General features: G+C 43.7%; 1 protein-coding gene across 1 annotated transcript; it reads left to right on the top strand.

The window, feature by feature from the left end:
- Nucleotides 1–14,527: 14,527 nt before the first annotated feature.
- IFI6 (interferon alpha inducible protein 6) lies at nucleotides 14,528–18,296 on the top strand. Its single transcript, XM_088790717.1, has 5 exons — nucleotides 14,528–14,684; nucleotides 16,033–16,134; nucleotides 16,482–16,577; nucleotides 16,659–16,808; nucleotides 18,046–18,296. Exons 1-5 carry the CDS (start codon nucleotides 14,552–14,554, stop codon nucleotides 18,153–18,155), a joined length of 591 nt encoding a protein of 196 aa, XP_088646843.1. The 5' UTR covers nucleotides 14,528–14,551; the 3' UTR covers nucleotides 18,156–18,296.
- The last annotated feature ends 1,327 nt before the right edge of the window (nucleotides 18,297–19,623 follow it).

Here is a 19,623-nt window from a genome sequence, read left to right as displayed (position 1 = left end):
TGTATTAATCAAAGGGTTAGGCTCTGGAGTCAGAAAATTAAGGTTCGAAATCACTGCTCCACATTTACTAGCTATGTGACCTTGGACTTCATCACTGAACTGCTCAGAGCCTCACTTTCCTCAATTGTACAATTGGGTCGTTATGAGGATCAAAAACAGTACATGGAGGGGAAAGGGTTCTACTTCGAAGTGATGGAAATGTTTTGGAACAACATTGTGAATGTACTAACTGCCACTGACTTGTTCACTTTAAAATGGTTAACTTTATGTTATGTGAATTTCACCTCAAATTATTGAAAAGAAAAGGATATAGGCTTGGGAGTCACACTGCCTGGCTTTGAGTCCCAGCTCTATCCCTTAGAATCTCCATGACTTTTGTCTTGGTGTAGAATTAACCCCTGGTCATTCACAGAATATAAAAGAATTTACGGGACTCTACAAGAGTATCCAGGGAAAAGATTTATGGAAAGTGAGAGAGAGAGAGAGAGAGAGAGAGAGAGAGAGAGAGAGAGAGAGAGTTGTGTTTGGAACTGGCAGTTTTGCCAGGGCAGTCTGAGAGGGAAAGCTGCGGAGACAGAGGGATAAGAGAGGGATACTGACAAATGAAGTTTAGCCAGGGTAGAGTCCAATGGGGACAGCTGAGCTGATGAGAAGGGGTGCTGGGGTTTTATATTTTTCCATGCAGGATGTAGCGTGCTTGTCATCTTGCAGGGGGGGATGCCATTACAATTGTCTTCTGGGATTGTCCTGTTCCCATCTGTGATGGATGTCAGCTTGCAGGGGGTTGCTGTTGCGATTGGGAACTGTTCTGTTCTCACTTATGATGGATGTAAGGTGCTTGTCAGCTTGCAGGTGCAGTGCTAGCCAGGGGAGTGAGAGGCAAGCAGTTCCACAAGCTCTCTCCTGTTAACTCTTTGCCTGTCCCATCCTGCCAGCTCACAAGCCTGCTCCCATTAACTCTTTGTCTCATCAACTTTGAGCACATTAAAAACAAACAAAATAAACAAGAAACAGTACATGGAACTTGGTACACTAGATCAACGTTCATTATTAGAAAACACTATTTCTTCTAGGGAGATGCTGGTGCCCTGGATCATGTCAACACAGCCCCCCTTCTACTCACATACACTGGAGTATGGGCCTCTCTATGTTCCTGCTGCCTCCAGTTCTGATCTCCACTGTATTACTTACCAGTTTTACAATCGCCTAGTTACATGGTTTTCATCCATCAGACTATGGCATTATGGAGTGGAAGGACCATATCTGGGGCATTCTCTGTGTCCTCTCACAAGCTCCCCCAACCTTCTTCAGTCCGGGGTGGAAACAGAGAATTCATTCGCTAATTATCCATTCTTTCAACAAATCTATACTGAGAATTTACTTTGTGCCAAACTCTAGCTTAGGCACTGGGGGCACACTGGTGTGTGAAACAGATGTGATCCCTGCCTTGGTGAAGCCAACGGCCTAGTGGCAAAGACCAAGAGCAAGCACTATGAATGAAAAGACATGGCACAGGAACAGAGAACACTGTACAGGAGAGGGAGAGGGTAGAGGGAGTCAAAACCAAGAGTTTTGTTTTTGACATACTAAGTTCTAGATGCCTATGGGACATCCAAGGAGAGACATTATGTAGGCAGTGGCTCTGGTCTGTGTATCTCTTACAGGAGAGGTCTAAGATGAAGTAGAGTTTGGGAGAAACTATCAGAATATATGTGGTGTTTAATGCGCTAGAGTGGATGCTATTAGCTTGGAAGCCTATAAAGGGAGGAGAGTAGTGCCCCCTCCTGAGTCAAAAGGGAGTCCATCCAACAGTTAGAGGTTTTGTCAGGGGGAGATGCCTGCAAAGGAGCCAAGAACAAGAGAGTACAGAGAGGAGAGAATGCTTTCACAGAGGCCAAGAGAAGAGCAGGAGACATTAGTCAACAGTGTCATCAGCTACTGGGAGACTAAAGTGAGGACAGTGACTGATGTTTCCTGAACTGACCTGAACATGCACTTATGTTTGCTGAATGTTTGCTGTGTCAAAATATGTCCCTCCTTCCCTTATCTAGTCTTCCTCCATGTGTCTGGTAACAGCAGTTGGGTGTGCCCCTGACGGAGCAATAGAAGATAATATTTCAGGCAGTATTGTTCATAGTAGCAAAGAAGAGGGGGGAAAAGTAAATAACTATTGACAGAATAATGAATGAATACACTGTGCGGTGCTCATGGTATCATGGACGTCCAGAGAGGGGACACAGCTTCAACTGGGTCAGCTCTCCCAGCCTGTCATTGCTTGCCTCCAATTCACAATCTTCAGAAAATCTTCATGTTAAGGAGGATGGTGGAAGTCCAGAGTGGAAGTCCAAAATTATAACTGGCTTCTATTGCAGGTATGAATTGTTAGCCTACAAACTCAAAAACAAAACTTAAAAAAAACTGAATATTTTTAAATAAAATTAATCAATTTCCCAGCATTATTGAGATATACTTGACATGTAACTGAATTTAATTTCTCTGTTATTTATTCAATAAATATGCACTGAACATCTAGTAATTATCAGGCACAATGCTAGCCCTTGGAAGTAACTTTAACAAATATGACCAGGTTCCTATTTTTCTGGAGCTTCCATTCTCGGGGAGTGGGTGGGGGGGAGAAAGGTGATAGATAATACAAGTAAACAAATGTATAGTATAATTTCAGGTGATGCTAAGATAAAACTTCAGGTGATGCTCAGATTAAAAAAATGAAGCAGGGAAAAGGGATAGAGAATAATGGGAGAGGCTCTATTTTAGATAGAAGGGTCTCAGAAGACTCGCCTGAGGACGTGGTTTATGAGCAGGCACCTGAAGGAAGTGAAAACCATCAACCATGTGAAGATCTGGAGAAAGTATTTCAGATGGAGGGAACAGTAAGTTTAAAGGGCCTGGGGCTAGAAGAGCTGCATATATATCAGTCACAATAAGACTACTGTGGATGGCCCAGAGAAGTGAAAAGGGAGAGTGGGAGGATATAGGTTACAGAGGCAGCAGGCAGCCAAATCCTCTAGGGCTTTACGGGCCATTAAGGAGTTTGGATTTTGTTCTTAGGGTGATGGGAAGTCATTGGGGGGTTTTGAGATGGAGAGTGTTGGGATCTAATTCGTATTTTAAAAGATCAGTCTGGCTGTTGTATGGAAAATAATGAGATGGGCATGGAAAGGAGGAGACCAGTAAGATGGCCCGAGGTGATGGTGACTGGGATTAGGGAAAAAAAGATGGGGGAAAAAAACAGAGATGGTGAAAAGTGGTCACATTTGAGATAAGTTTTGTTTTGTTTTCATTTCTTTTATTGTGGTAAAATATATATAATTTGCCACTTTAACCATTTTTAAGTATGCAATTCAGTGGCATTAAATACGTTCACACTGTGATATGTTATATCCACTATCTATATTCACCCATCTATTATCTATATACAGAATATTTTCATCATACCAAACAAACCCTGTACTCTGAAACTCAGTTACTAAGCAATAACTTACCAATTCCCCCTCCTTCCAGCCCTTGGCAACCTTTATTTTACTCTCTGTCTCTATGAATTTGCCTATTCTAGGTAACTCATATAGGTGGAATCATGCAATATTTGTCCTTTCATGTCTGGCTTTTTTCAATTAGCATAATAATGTTTTCGAGGTTTATCCATATGTGTGTGTCAGAACTTAACTGTGTCAGAACTTTATTTGTTTTTATGGCCAAGTCATACTCCATTATACGTGTGTATATACCATATTTTGTTTGTCCATTCATCTATTAATGGACATTTGGGTGATTTCCACCTTTTGGCTACTGTGAATAATGCTGCTATGAGTATCAGTATTCAAGTATCTGTTTGAGTCCTAGCTTTCAATTCTTTTGTGTCTGTATCTAGTAGTGGAATTGCTGGATCATATGGTAATTCTATGTTTAACTTTTTGAAGAACCTCCAAACTGTTTTCCACAGTGGGTGCACCATTTTACATTCCCACTAGCAATGAATAAGGGTTCCAATTACTCCATATCCTTGTCAACAGTTACGTCCCTTTTTAAAAAAATAATAATATTAATAATAGTCATCCTAGTGGGTATGAGGGGGTATCTCATTGTGGTTGTGATTAACATTTCCCCAATGATTAATGATGGCCGTCTTTTCATGTGCTCATTGGTCATTTGTACATCTTCCTTGGAGAAATGTTTATTCAAATCATTTGCCCATTTTTTAATTGGATTGTTTTCTGCTGTTGAGTTGTAGGAGTTTTTATATATTCTGAATATTAATCCCTTAAACATATATGATTTCCAAATATTTTCTCCCATTCTGCGGGTTGTCTCTTTCATTCTCTTGATAGTGTCTCCTGACGCACAAAAGTTTTTAATTTTAGTGAGGTCTGATTTACCTATTTTTTCTTTTGCTGCCTATGTTTTTGGTGTAAAACTTTAGAAAACATTACCAAATCCAAGATTCTGAAGATAAGTTTTGAGACTAGCACTTAAATGACCAGCTGAGAGATTAGACACTAGTGTGAGCAACAGAGAGTAATGAAGGGTATGTGTCCTATGTTTTAGACTGGAGCAACTGGGTGAACAGTGATGGCGTTCACTGAGATGGGAAGAGCAGTGGAGGTACAGATATAGAAGGGAAAAGCAACGCTTCCACTTTGGGCATAATTTTGAGATGATTGCAAGATGTGTAGGTAGTTAGAGATACAAACCTGGGATACAGAGTGGCAGTGAAGGCTGGAAGTATAATCTAGAAGTCATGAACACATAGATAGTTTTAAAAGCCATGAGATCACCTGGGGAGAGTGAAGAAAGAGTAGTTCCTAAGATGGGCCTGGAGCTTCAAATATTAGGAGGTTGGGAATCGAGGATGGGCTGTGGGAGGGAGGGAGTGGCCATCCAGCACATGAAAGGTACAGTCAGTGAGGTAGAGGGAATAAAACAAAACAAAGCAAAACAAAAACCAGGAGAGATTTGAGTCTCAGAAGTCAAGCAAAGAAAGAGCTTCAAGAAAGAAGTGATCAACTGTATTAAAGGCTGCTAAGAGCTTTGGCAAGATGGATGTGTTTGGTGACTGACAAGAGTGGTTTTATTGGGTTGGCAGGAGGAAAAGCCTGATTGGGGTATGTTAAAGACAGAATGGGGGAGGGGGTAAAGGAGAAAGAGAGACTAGGAGATAAGGATGCAGAGTCAGGGAGTATAGAGAAGTATTTAGAAGAATTGGGAAACAAAAATAGGATAATACTCAAATGGGGCTGTGGGGGTCAAAGGGAGGATCTCCCCCAAAATGAGAATGGAAAGGGGGAAATTGTAAAGAGGGAAATTGATGGAGAAAAAAGATAAATTTGTAGGAACAAAGTCTTTGAGTTGGCGAGGGGGGATGGGATCTAGTACACAAGTTGAAATTTGGCTGTGGACAATGGCAGCAGGAATAATTTAGGGTCTCCTCCCCACAGTCCCCCGGGGCTTCATCTAAGTTCTGGGAGTCTTCTGAACCACAGACAGGTGGAATGGAGCAGGGGAAGGAGTCTTTGTGAGGGGGTTGTGGAGTATTTAGTCTTTGTCATCTCTCCCTACTAACATCCTTCTTCCCATTTGGTGTCAAGTCATCTGTCCATGTGGTTTGCTGCCGTGTCCTCCTCATCTAGACCACAAGGCCTCTTCATATCTTCCAGGAATATGGGCCACACTTGCTTTGCTCAAGGCTATGGGAGAAAATGTTCCACTGCTCCCTGTGCCACCCTCAAGCATGAGGAGTCACACCCTTCAACCATTCCTGTCTACTATGTTGAGTGTGGGGACCTCCATAAGGTTTGCCACCTAGGGTAAAGCTAGGCTGCTGTACGTAACAAAGAGAGCGAACAATTTGTCAGTGGCTTTAACAAGATAGAAGTTTATTTTTATCTTAAATAATTGCAATAGACTGAATGTTTATGTCCTCCCAAAATTTATGGGTTGAAACTTAATCCCCAATGTGATGGGATTAGGGGATGGGGCCTTTGAGAGGTGATTGGTTCAGGAGGGCTGAGCCATTAGGTCACGAGGGATTAGCGCCCTTATAAAGAGGCCCTAGAGAACTCCCTTGCCCCCTTCACCCTGTGAGGACATACAGAGAAGACTTATACAGAATAAGTATATAATAATTTATTAATTATGTACTTATTTTCATTATTCCTCATCCAAATATTTCCATTACATCAACAGAATACCTAGATATATACTATGAAAATTAAATGTAGTCATTTTGATAGATTTCAGTCATATAAAAACTAGGCCTACAACCAAAGTGTCCTTAGATAGATGATTGGATAAAGAAGATTTGGTATATATAAACAATGGAAAACTACTCCGCCATAAGGAAAGATGAAATAGTGCCATTTGTGACAACATACATGGATCTTGAGATTATTATACTAAGCCAGGGGTGTCCAAACTGCGGCCCGCAATCCATTTTTAATTGGCCCGCAGCAAATTCCAAAAATATATTTAGTTTACTTAAATAAACCAGGTGAGGCAATACGTACTTCACCTTGAGTGAGTGGCCCAGCTGTTTGTGTATTTTACCGCATATGGCTCTTGGTGAAAAACGTTGAAAAAAGTTTGGACACCCCTGTGCTAAGCGAAGTAAGTCAGACAGAAAAATTCAAGAACCATATAATTTCACTGATATGTGGGTATAAAACTGAAAGCAATACAGGAACAAGACAAACAAAGAAACAAAAACTGATAGACATAAACAATAGTTTAGTGGTTACCGGAGGGTAAGAGGGGTGGGGGGTGGTAGATGAGGGTAAACAGGACCTAATATATGATGGAAGGAGAACTGACTCTGGATGGTGAACACACAATGTGATATACAGATGATGTATTACAGAATTGTACACTTGAAATGTATGTAACTTTACTAACCATTGTCACCCCAATAAACTTTAATTAAAAAATAAAAAAAACTAGGCCTACACATATTTTTTAATTTGTCATTAGGAAGGTATATTTGTTAAAGTATAAAGATAGAATATATTTTGTCTATTTGTTGTCTTTTTATTTAAAGCTTTTAAATATTTATGTTTTTGATATTTTAGGCACTTTTATTTTTTATTTAAGTATAGTTGATATACAATATTATATTAGTTATATGTTTCAGGTATACCATATAGTGATGCGACATTTTTATGTCTTACAATATGACCACCCCACTAATCTAATAATCATCTATCTCCATGCAAACTTATCACAAATTTTTAAATATTTAGACGTGACCTGTGCTCCTCCATTTATACCTTTGTCCCAGGACCTGCAGCTGTGAGTGGTAGGCCTGTTTGCTTCTCCCTCATCACGTTCAAGAGGACTACCCTTGCATCAGAACTCACCATCCAAGCTCAGATTCGGACAGTGAGGGATGCTCGGGATACCTCCAGAATTCAAACACTTATCGTACCCCTGTTGCCAATACTTTGGTACAAGTCATCGTAATTTCTCACCTGGTGTGGTGGGTTTTGTATTGTGTCAACCTATTAGCTAGGCTGGGACTATGTTTCTCAGAATTCCTTTCCTGTGTAGTTTTGGGTAAGAATTGGCCCCAAAGGGAGATTTGGGCAGGATTCGGAAGATGGAAATGAAGCTGTAGCCATGCTTACACTTGGAACGCTAGTACTGGGTCAAATGCTGCTGCAGTTCGTGCACATTTCCACTGATCTGCTGGCTCCCTGTGTTGGTGTCAAGCTCCTCCAGCGCCCTGCCCCCACACATACACACTACTTTCAGCTTTTCCAACTCCAGGACTAGGTGTGTGTTGACAAAGGGCATCAGCTTCTCCTGTGGTCATCATCAAAATTGGAGGCTTAGCAGTGGAAGAGCTAGTGGAAGAGCTAGTTTGTCCTTGTGGATTCCAGTTCATCTTCATGGGTGCCAGTCTGACCTTGCCATTTACCACTTCATGTCTGCCTTTCAGAACACCCACCTTTCAGAACTGCGCTGCTGACTTCCAGCCCAATATCAGATGCACAAGCAACAGCTGTACATAAACTGTTTAACCAGCTCCCATGATTGCATAAGGTCAAATACCTATAATAAATCCTTTATGCTATATGAATCCTAATGGTTCTGCTTCTCCAACAGAACTCTGACTGTTATACCTGGATTTTTGCAGTTGACTCCTTACTGGTCCCCTTGCTTCTGTCCCTGCCCTCCTGGGCAGCCAGAGCGATCTTGTTAAAGCTTGTCAGACTTGTCACTCCTCTGCTCAAATCCCTCCAATAGCTTCTCCCACCCCTCATTCTTTTTATTTCTTTCCATCTTACTCTAAGTAAATGCCAAAGTCATTGCTTTAACCGTACCAGATTCGGTTGAGATTCTCCCAGCAGTCCACATCCGGCCTCATCGCCAAATGTTGCTGGCTGCCTCAGCGCCATCAGGAGGCAAGTGCTAGTCTTGGGCGTGAAGTAAATCAAGCCTTCCATAGCGGGAACTACAGCAGCTTTGGCTCTCATGTCTCACCCAACTGGACCTATGGAGGCTCTGGCTTCCCCAGTAACAGCCCAGTGGAATGAGTTAACACAGTTCCAAAGTGCAGACCCCGTTGGTGACTACAAGACTAGATAGTGAAAAATTGCCGACAGATAAATCCCTCACCTTTCTTCCTTACTATGGACTATTTCAAGACATAGTGGTTCCATATGCCCTCTTTAAAGAGATCCCATGTGACTGAACCACTGGCTTTGATTTTGTGGGGCTCTGGTCAACTAAGTAATGTATCAGCTTGCATTTCTTTGTTTCACTTCTCTTTTCCCCTCACTTTTCCTTCCTAGGGATTGCAACCCTCAAGAAAGCAATAGCAAACAACCTTTGATTCAGGCTCCATTTTCTAGGGAACACAGGCTGGCATTTAGTACCAGCAGAGGTCCCAAAAAACGGACATTCAGGGTGTGATTTTGTGGTCAGAGTTTTCACCAATGTGAAGGCAATAGGGACCTCATTGATGGCAGTAAGTGATGGGATAATAACCTTGGCCTTCAGTTGGAATCACCATGATTACATCTTTCAATGTGAAGGGAAGACTATGTGGAAAATCACATCCAGGATGAGGCAGGTTATAAGCTGCAGAGTTTCAAAGGACTCTGAATGCACAGCTTCAGTAGATCTCTTATGTCAGATTCAAGGCCCTGAGAGGGAAAGAACAGGACCCTGAGAACTGGGATAGGGACCTTAGGGTGGACAAACCTAAAACTCTTTCTTTCATAAATTCTCCTCAGTTCTACTGGATAGGAGAAGCAACCCCTTCCCTCTTGCCAAGGAAGAACAAGAAAGTGTCCCCTTTCCTTGAGACTATGCGATGATCTCTCATGAAGCAAGGTCCTTATAAAATGACATTTGTTCTTCTCAAGACCTGCTCCCATCACACCCTCAAATAACCTGAGTCAGTTCCTAGAAAATCCTGAGTGGGAAAATTTAGGTCCTGATCTGGACCTAAAATAAGCTACACAGCAAAGAAATAAAAAGACCTGCTAATATATGTGGGAATGATCTCAGGAGGAACCAGAACCCCTTGACATGGCAGTGAGGGGGCAGGCATGGCAGAATATAAGACTGGCTAATGGGGAGTACACCGTCATGGACCACTCTCCACTAACTCAGGCTTCAGTATTCTCGCAAGGATGCTTGGAATTGGTCTCTGGTAGATAGCTTCCAAAGATGGTGACCATCAGTTCTGTCCCTCCCTCTAAGAATATGCCACCGCTCACATCAAAATATGGAGTCTATGTCTCCCCTCTCCTTTGAATCTGGACTGATCTTGTGACTCGCCTTAATCAACAGAAGATAGTAGAGATGCCACTGTTCCAGTTCCAGACCTAGCCTTTAAGAAAACTGAAAAAATAAAAATAAAAAAATAAATATATGGGTGATGAACACACAATGGGATTTATAGATGATGTAATACAGAATTGTACACCTGAAATCTATGTAATTTTACTAACAATTGTCACCCCAATAAATTTAATTTAAATAAATAAATAAATAAATATAAATTAAATTAAATTAAATTTAAAAAAGAAGACTGGCAGCTTCTATTTCCTCCCTTTTGGATGCCAACCATTATGTAAGAAATCTAACCTTTATACTGTGCGGAAGTGTCAGCTAGCCATGTGCAGACACCGTATTGAGAAGCAGAGATGCCTGACCAACCCTCAGGTGTTCCATCCGTCCCAGCTGAGGTGCCATTTATGTAAGTGAAAAATACATTTTGGACATTTTAGCTCCTGCAAACACTACATGAAGCAGAAGAAAACCCAACTGAGCCTAACCCAGATTGTGAGGAATAGTAAATTGCTATTGTTTTCAGCCTTTAGGTTTTGGGTGGTTTGTTATCCAGTGATAGATAAATGAAATACACTCTTAAGAGTTTGCAAGGAGGGTTCTTAAAGCCTGGGCAGGATGAGGGCCTACAATAAATGGGGTCAAGATGCTAGAACTTCCATGGTAGGATATTTCAGAAGAGGTCAGAAAATTCAGAGAGGTGGAAATATAGGATCCATGAACTCAGCTCCCGACTATGTGCTCCAGGAGGGGCCAGAGGATACTCTCGTCTTCTCTAAGGCAGTAAGGAGTTCACCGATAAAGGGGACACAGCATCACAGAGTAGTTCAGTGGTGTCTGTCTTTGGGGGGCTGGGATGAAGAGTAAGAGATACTGCCATGGAACTGGGATCCCGAATATTGATAGCGATGTTGGGATACCAGAATTGGTGACGTGGTATCCAAGACCAGGTGAATATAATCATTGTCACGGGCAGCAGGCCAGAATGATGATACGGGTAACTTGATGGGCAGGAATCTATGGAAAATTGATTATGGGGATAGGATGGATGGACCGCTGACTGGGGGATCCTTAATTTTTATATTTAAAAAAAAATCAGGAGCTGGTAAGCAGACGACTGTCATCAGCTACCACAATGGAAAATGATGGTCCCTCATCTAGATTCTAGATCTAAGTTCACAGACCCAGAATCCCTCGGCCATGCCCACTTAAGGAATGACTGCCATGACACCATAATTAGGTATAGTAACTATCCCTCCAATCCATAACTGTGCATTGGAAAAGAAGGATATTCAGAATTTTCAAAGATTGTTAACAATATAGAGTCTCAGCTGACACAGAAGCTAGGAGACACAAAATGCCATCATAGTTCTCTGGTTAGAACAGGAAGGTAAGGAGGCCAAGTGATAGATGAAGTTTAGCCTAAGTCCAGTGGGTCCATAGAAGCTGACAGATCCTCTCATTGATTCCATGAACTCTGGAGTAAAGGCTGTTAGGATAGGAAAAGCGCAGCAGAAGCCCCTGCAACTGCCTGTTAGTCAGGTTTCTCTGAAGAAACAGAACCAAATGGATGTGTATGTATGTAGGAAGGGAATGAGTTATTTTAAGGAATTAGCTCATGTAATTGTGGAGTCTGACAAGTCCACAATCTGCAGTGTAGACCGGCAGCCTGGCAACTCAGAGAAGAGTTAATGTTACAGTTCAAGTGCAAAGGCAGACTGAAGGAAGAATTCCCTATTCCAAGTCGGGGGGTGGGGGTGGGGAGTTAGTCGTTTTTCTCCTAAGGCCTTCAACTGATTGGGTGAGGTCCACCGCATTATAGAGGGTAATCTGCTTTACTCAAAGTATACTGATTTAAATATAAATCTCATATGAAAACTACCTTCACAGCAACATCTATGCTACTGTTTGACCTGGCCAAGTTAACACATAAAATTAACCATTACACGGCTCTATTGTTTATTTCTACAGTATTATTTCTGATCTAATACCTTAACTGAGGTTGTGTTCCCCATCATATGCCCATTCAGTTCACCTGTCTGGTCTCCAGGAAAACAGATGCATTATGGTGGATGATGGATGGACTACTGTAAATGTAACCACATGGTAACCCCAATCAGAACTGCTCTACTGAATGTGGTATCTTTACTGGAGCATATCAACACAAGCTCTAGCACTTGTGTATGGTTATTGATTTGGCCAATGCTTTCTTTTCTTTTTATTAATTCATTTTTAAATTATATTAGTTTCAGGTGCACAATAAAGTGATTAGACATTTATATACTTTACAAAGTAATCACCCCGATGAGCCTAGTACCCATCTGACACCATACATAGTTATTATCATATTATTGACTATATTTCCTATGCTGTACTTTACATCCCCATGACTTATTTTATTACTGGCAGTTTCTATTTCTTAATCCCCTCACTCACCCCCCCAACCCCCACAAATGCTTTCTTTTTAATGCCCATGAGAAGAGATGATCAAAGGCAATTTGCTTTTACATCACAATGTCACAATGATAGCATCGTCATTCTCTCCCTCAGGGCTTTGTCAACTTTCAAACTCCCTGTTGCGATGTAGTCTCCAGAACTTTGATCGCCCTGACATTCCACAGAACAACATGCTGGTCCACTACACTGATGACATCATGCTCATTGGACATGAACAGGAAGTGGTAAAACTCCATGGTTTGCCGGAGAGTGGAAGATAAGTTTCATGAAGATTCATGGTCCTGCCACACTGAAACATTTTCAGGAGTTCAGTGGTTTAGGGAATGCCAGGACAAGTTACCTTTCCTCATATATCCCACCACTTAGAAAGAGGCACAATGTTTAGTGGGCTCCTTTGGATTTTGGAGGCAGAAAACAGACACTTAGAACTATGTCCCCACCTTTTAATTGGGTGACCTGGAAGGCTGCCAACTGTGAGTGGTGCCCAGAGCAAGAAAGCGCTGTATAGCAGGTTCAAACCATAAGACAGGCTCTGCTGCCACTTTGGATTATGATTTTGCAGATACACAGTTGCTGGAGGAATCCATCTGGGATAAAGATTCTGTAGGGAGTCTTTGAAAGCTCAGACAGAAGGGTTACAGTGAGGACCCCTAGGATTCTGGAGTAAGGCCACACTCACCATGGTCCATTTGAACATAAAGGTCTTGACGTGTTACTGGGCCCAGTGGTGACTGAGCATCTGATCACTGGATGCCAAGTGGCTATATGTCATAAGCTAGATGTTGTCAGACAGGCACAGACAGAAATCCAACATGATGGAAGTGGTGTATTTGGGGTTGGGCTCAAAGAGTCCAGAAGGCATCAGTAAATCAAATGAACAGGCAGCTCAAACTCCTGTGGTACCTAACTGTTGATCTGACATCTCTTCTTCAACCCATACCTATGGCCTCATGGAGGGTTCCCTGCAACCAACTGATAAAGGAGGAAAGGAGTTGAACCCAATTCCCAGATACCTAGGTCAGTGAGGTATTTCGGCACCAGCTGGAAATGTATCACTCTATGGCAGCCCCAGTTGGGGGCCACCCTGAGGGACAGTGGTAAATCCTCCCAAGGGGCAGAACTATGAACAAGTATACTTTGTCATCCCCTTTGTATGGAGGAAGACACGGACTGAGGTTCAAATATATACTAATTCCTGATAAGTGGCAAATGGCGTGGCTAATTGGTCAAAGGCATGGAAAGAACAAGATTGGAATTTTGGAGATGAGCAGGTCTGGGTAAGGGGCATATAGATGGAGCTATAGGAATAGGCACAAAGCATGCAGATCTTTGTGTCTCACAATAATCCTCACCAGAGACCATCCACTGCAGAGGAATCTCTCCAGCCAGTAGGTCAGATGTTCCAACCTGTGGATGTCAGCCAACCTCTAAACTTTGCCACTCTGTGCTTTGCAAAAGACCTATAAAAGAGTAGCCATGGTGGCAAGGAAGCTATGAATGGATCCAACAACTTGGGCTCCCTCTCACCAAGGCTGATCTAGCAACTGCCAACAAATAGCCAACCAGCCAGTGGCAGGCAGCAGTGTAGCAACATTGGTCAGAGGGAGCAGCCAGCCACCTGGTGACAGGTCATTTTTACCAGCTCCCCTCACTGGAGAAGGCAATGATTCATCCTTACTGGAACTTAACATTTCTTACAGGAGCACTATGCAAAGGTTTAAAGAATGCTCAATCCATTACCTTGGGCCAGAGAACCCATTTTATGGACAAGGATGTATGACCATGACCACACAAACATGGGCTTCACTGGTCTTACCATATGCCCATCACCCAGGAGCAGCCAGCCTGAGAGAACAATGGAATGGAATGACTTCATTTCCACAAACCTTAATCACCCCTGCAAACTGAGGATTATAAACAGTATATGACATGATACTTCATGTAACTATTGTGGGATCGGAAAGAGATCATTACATAGAGCCCTGGCATGCAGCAAGTGCTCAATAAATGGTAGGCATTATTATTATTAATTGAATTAAATTGTGAAAGACCTCTGAGCCCCAAGATGAGCTAGTGGTCCGGCGTCACTAAATCCAGCATGGCCATGGCTCCCACTGTAGTGTGACCTGTTTTGAATACACTGCTGTTCAAAGCCCTCGGCTTGAATTACATTTTTCGGCCAGCAGGGAATGCAGAGAGGCTGTCACTGAGCCAAGCTAGAGGAGAAACGAAAACTCTGCAGAGTGCAAGAAATGGAAACTCTGACAGGGATTGGCCACCGGGAATGGGGGCTGGTGGGTATTCCGAGTGTGATTATAAAAAGCCAGCCTTCAGCCTGAGAGCTGTTGCTGTTACCTCACTGCTGCTCACATCTATCAGCAGGCTCTGGGCAGGAAGATTCCTTCTCCTTCCTCAAGGTAAACCCAGGAACTATGAGGTATGGGTGTCAAATCAAGAGGTCACCCTCTGCTAAGGCTGCCTGCCTGTGAGCCTCGTTCCCCCAAGAGCCAGGCTGCCCATTCCTCAGGGAGGATACACCCCTGAGTCTCTTTTAGTGCCCTGGGCTAAGGGGATGGTTGGGGCTTTTAGGGGGTTGAGGTGCAAAAGCCCAAGAGGCATGAGACTCAGTTTATGTAATAGATGCTGAGTCAGCAATCTATGGCCTTAACCCTGTCACTTCACCTTAGGGGGCTTTAGTTCCTCATCTGCAAAATGGAGATCAAGCTACCTTCCCTGCCAAAGAACTGGACCATTTCTGAAAACCCTAATGTGACAGTGAGTTTATCTTTGAGGGTAAATGAAGTAATTTGCAACGATTGCTAAAAGTGTGGGTTTGGACATCAGTCAGTTGCGGGTTTAAATCTTGATTTTGCCACTTCCTGGCAGGATGAGTTTGGGAATACTAAACTCTTTGAGCTTTAGTTTCCTTCTCTATAACACACGGTTGAGAACAGGGGTACCTACTACTTCATGGGATTGTTATGGGTATAAATGACCTTGTGTCATCAAGTGCTGAGTAAGTGGAATACATGGGAGGTTGTTTGTTTTTAATTCAAGATAATTGCATTGAGCTGACAAAAATCACATTAGAGGTGAGTTCGGGGGCATACGTATTTTTCTATTTTGTGGTATAATGGAAAGAGCATAGGTTTTGAATTCTGCCAGTCTCGAGTGTGTGTCTAAGCTGCACAATTTACTGTGTGACCTTGGGCAAGCTCCTTAACCCCTCTGTGCTTTCTTTCTGAAAAAATGAAGTTGATGTGATGCGAATGTTTGGTGCTTGTAAATAGGCAATGCATTGGAAAAATAAGTTTATCAACAACCATTTTTTAGAAAATTCTATGAGACAGGCACTGTTCTAAGTGCTAGGGATATAGTGGTGAACAGTTTCAAAACTCAAGGTTACCCTCTGAAATGGACTCTATTAATATCCCCATCTTAGGGATAAGAAAATTGAGGCTCAGAGAAGACCTGAGGTCACACGGCCAGCGACGACAAAGTCAAGAACAGAAACCACAGTAATGCTAATAGCTGACATCACTGGGCACATGCTGTGTGCCAGGAACCTTACCTCCCACCTAGTGAGACAGGAACATTCACCGCGGTTGTTCCCTCGAGGAAACACAAATCCCGCGGCTCCGTAGAGAGGTTCTGGGTTCAGTCCAGAGCACCTCGTTGCTTTTTATGAACTCATACTCCAATGGGGAGAGAAAACAGCCGAGCGAGTGTAGCTCCCGACAATCTCTTCCCTCTCCCCATCCCCAGGTCCAGCGTCAAAGCCTGCGCGCAGCGCCACCATGCAGCAGAAGGCGGTATCGCTCTTCTTGTGCTACCTGCTACTCTACACCTGCGGCGGGGTGGAGGCAGGTAAGAAAGGACTTTAGGAGAAAGAAGTGGAGAGTTTCAGAAATCTTGGTTTAGAGACCCAGGCGTGCCTTCGAACCAGAGGAGCTATTACAATAAACAGCGAAGGCTTGTCGTAACCAAAGTCCCAGATTCGAATCCCTATCAATTCCTCTATTTTACAGACATTTATTTATTCAATGTCTGTTATGTGCCAGGCACTGCGCCTTGGGAAAAATATCTCTTCCTTCCAGTGAGGTTCTCCGAAACCGGGGTTGGTGGCCCCCAGCTCTGCGGGTGTTCCTGAGCATCAGGCGCAGAGTAGGGTACCTTGCTCCCCTCTCCACTTTCTTTGTGTGCTTTCCCGACAGGCACAAGAAAAAACTCGAAGAAGTCCGAGGACAGCGGCTCCGAGGACAGCGGCTCCGGGTTCTGGAGCACGCTGACTTACATGGCGGTCGGAGGAGGTGGGTCCGCGTGGCGGCGAGCTCGGGAGGCGGGGCGGACGCCGGCCGCGAGCGCTCGCTCACTGCCTCTTCTTCCTCCAGGGATCTTGGCCGCGGGGCTGCCCGTGCTGGGCTTCACGGGCACGGGCATCGCCGCCAACTCGGTGGCGGCCTCGCTGATGAGCTGGTCCGCGGTGGCGAACGGAGGCGGCGTGCCCGCCGGGGGACTGGTAGCCACGCTGCAGAGCCTTGGTGAGTCGGGGTCCAGGCCTTCGGGCAGAGACACCAGGGCCACACGGCCCTCTTTTCTAAGTCCTTTTCGCAAGTCACCTCAACTCTCTGCGGCGGGTATTCTTATACAGCCCATCATACAGTGGGGAAACTGAGGCAACGAGGGATTAAGTAATTTACTCAAGTTCTCCCAGCTAGTTTACTCCAGAGCCAGGATTCAAACCCAGTCGGTCTGATTTCTAGCTTTTAGCCAGTTGCCTCGCTGATGCTTTGGCCAAGTCACAACAAGCCTCAGTTTCCTCATCTGTTAATTGGGATAATCATCCTCAATTTAACATTTTATAAATCTGCTTAATCTCAGAGACCCAAAGTGGCAAAGACAAGTGGTGAGGCAACTCAATTCAATCTCATACCAACCCCAGTCTTGACTTGCATTTATTGAATACCATGAAAGGGATAGATACAGGGCTCAGAATGCTTCTTCTGAAAATGTGCATTCATATTTATCTCTCTCCCTCTCTCCTCTCTCTCTCTCTCTCCCTCTCCCTCTCTTTCTTCCCTCCCTCCATTTCTCTTTCTCTCTCCCTCTCCCTCTTTCCTCCTTCCCTCCCTCCCTCTGTCCCTTCTCCACCCTTTTCTTTTGCTCTCTTTTTCCCTGTCTATCTCTGAGGCCTCCAAATACTACTAGAAAAACCCACCCCTGATAAATTGCCTCTCTGTCTTTCTGAACCCTCCATCTTCACTCAACTCTGGATGTTAAAGCCCAAAGACCCAGCCCCCAAACACAGAGCCTTTCTCAGATGGGCAGAGGGGAAGACAGACCAGGCCACACCCCAGCAGTGGAAAGTGAAGGGCAGGGCTAGGAACAGTCCTGTGCTATAAGATGGTTGTCCTCTCACACGTCACAGGGTTGTGACAAGGATGAAATCTCTTTCTTGTGACCTTCCCCCCAGGACCCACAGGGAGGTCTCCACAAAAGTGGCTGTTATTAGCATTATTAATTACACCATGTGTTCACTGCACACATGAAGAGAATGAGCTGTTATTTTGTCTTTTTCACCTCTGAAACACATCTCTGATTTGAGATGGCGAGTTGGGTGAGGGGGATAAATAAAATTCACTTTACAGAAGTCCCGTCCCCTCTCAGGGCTTCTGTTTGTCCATCTGAAAATGAAGATTTGGCCAATGGTTTCCAGACTTTTGGATTCTTGGGCCTGATGCCTGGGCCCCAAGTGACCAGGCTGTGTTTACTTTACAGGGGCTAGCGGTGGCAGTACCCTCATGGCCAAGATTGGCGCCTTTCTGGGCTACGCCGTCCACAATCAGATGCAAAGCAATGGAGCAGAGGAGGAGGAGGAGGAGGAGTAATCAGCAGCTCCCAGCCTTCTCCTTCCAGTTGAAGTCCAGAACTTTCTGTTACACTCTTTAAGGACCTAGGTGAAAAACGTTTCAGAAAACACTAGGTCCGGTGGTGATCACTGTACAAATTAAATAAATGTCTGACCACTATGCATGCTGTACACCTGAAACTAACATAAGTAATATTCAATGTCAACTATAACTGAAAAATAAATAAACTTTTAAAAATTAAAAAAAAAAAAGAACGAAACACTTTAAAAAACCCCAAAACATCTGGTCACCATGCAGAAACTGGACACATCAGAACACTCAAAACGAGGCATTCCCACTCAGGTACTATAAAAGTGGTGAAATTATGGAGACTCTGACATGTGATAAATGTTTTAATCTTCTGGATATGTTTAAATGAGGAAAAAGATGACATGTGGAAGAACGTGAAAGCTATCTTTATATATTCAATTGAGCAGTGCATGGAAACGTATTTAAAATATTTTATGCTAAAAAAAATTAAAAATAATAATATTTTATGCTATTCCAGGGGACAGAAGTACAACAACTGGTTAGAAGATACAGGGAGACATAGTTTTATTTTTTCCACTGTAAAACAAACTAATTTATTCATGTAGGAAAAAAATAGAAAATACTTTGTTCTGTGAGTCCCCCTTGCTATGAGAAGCCCAACAAGACCTGGCTCTGGTCTGCCTCACCCTCATTTCCCCCTAAAGTCAACCACAGTTTCTGGAATACAACTAGCTGATTTTGTCTCTGGGCCTTGGCACGTGCCATTCTTTCTGCCTAGAATGTCCTTCTAAAACTCATAACCTGGCTCAGACATCCCCTCCTCTGGGACTCCTTCCCAGCCAAGCCTCCTGCTGTCCCTGTTACAGCATGAACACTCAGGCTCTATTTCACAGGAGACCTGGGGAGGCAGAGCTCAGTTTGTTCTCAGTGATAGAAGCTTCCAGATATTTCTCTGATTAGGCAGAAACATAGACACCAGGTCTCTGTTCTCTGAAGAAGCACCAGAGTAGTCTCTCAGGGATGGATAATATAATGCCAGACCTTTGCCTTGGGGAAAGGGTGTAACAGCAGCTTTTGGAGGTCTCAGCAAGGCCTCCCTTCACTCAGAGAACTCTGGGGATAGGGTGGACAGTTTGCATCTGGAGCCTGTATGCCTTCTGAGTGGGAAGGGAAACCCAACCCAAGCCTTTGGGGAGATGTGAAGTTTGGGAGTCCTGTCCAAGTTCAGCAGGGTGCCAGGACCTAGACAAGGGAGGGGCAAAGAGGCTGGAAATTAAATGGCAGTGAGGGTAGGGCTGGTTCCAGCACTAGTGGAAAGAGAGAGAGAGAATTTTGCTGTGCTTCTGTTCTATGAGCAGGTACCAGCCTCAATGCCAACCCAGCCTCCGGGAAGATCTGCAACCCTGGGAAGTAGCTGGGTGTGAACCAAAAGCGCTGGTCACAAAAAAGTCCTGGC

The sequence above is a fragment of the Rhinolophus sinicus genome, chromosome 14 (genome assembly GCF_057876585.1).
Source record: "Rhinolophus sinicus isolate RSI-liver-muscle chromosome 14, RSI-T2T, whole genome shotgun sequence".
NCBI classification, from domain to species: Eukaryota; Metazoa; Chordata; class Mammalia; order Chiroptera; family Rhinolophidae; genus Rhinolophus; species Rhinolophus sinicus.
Note: the sequence above shows the minus strand (reverse complement) of the source record. Positions and strands in the feature narration are given on the sequence as shown.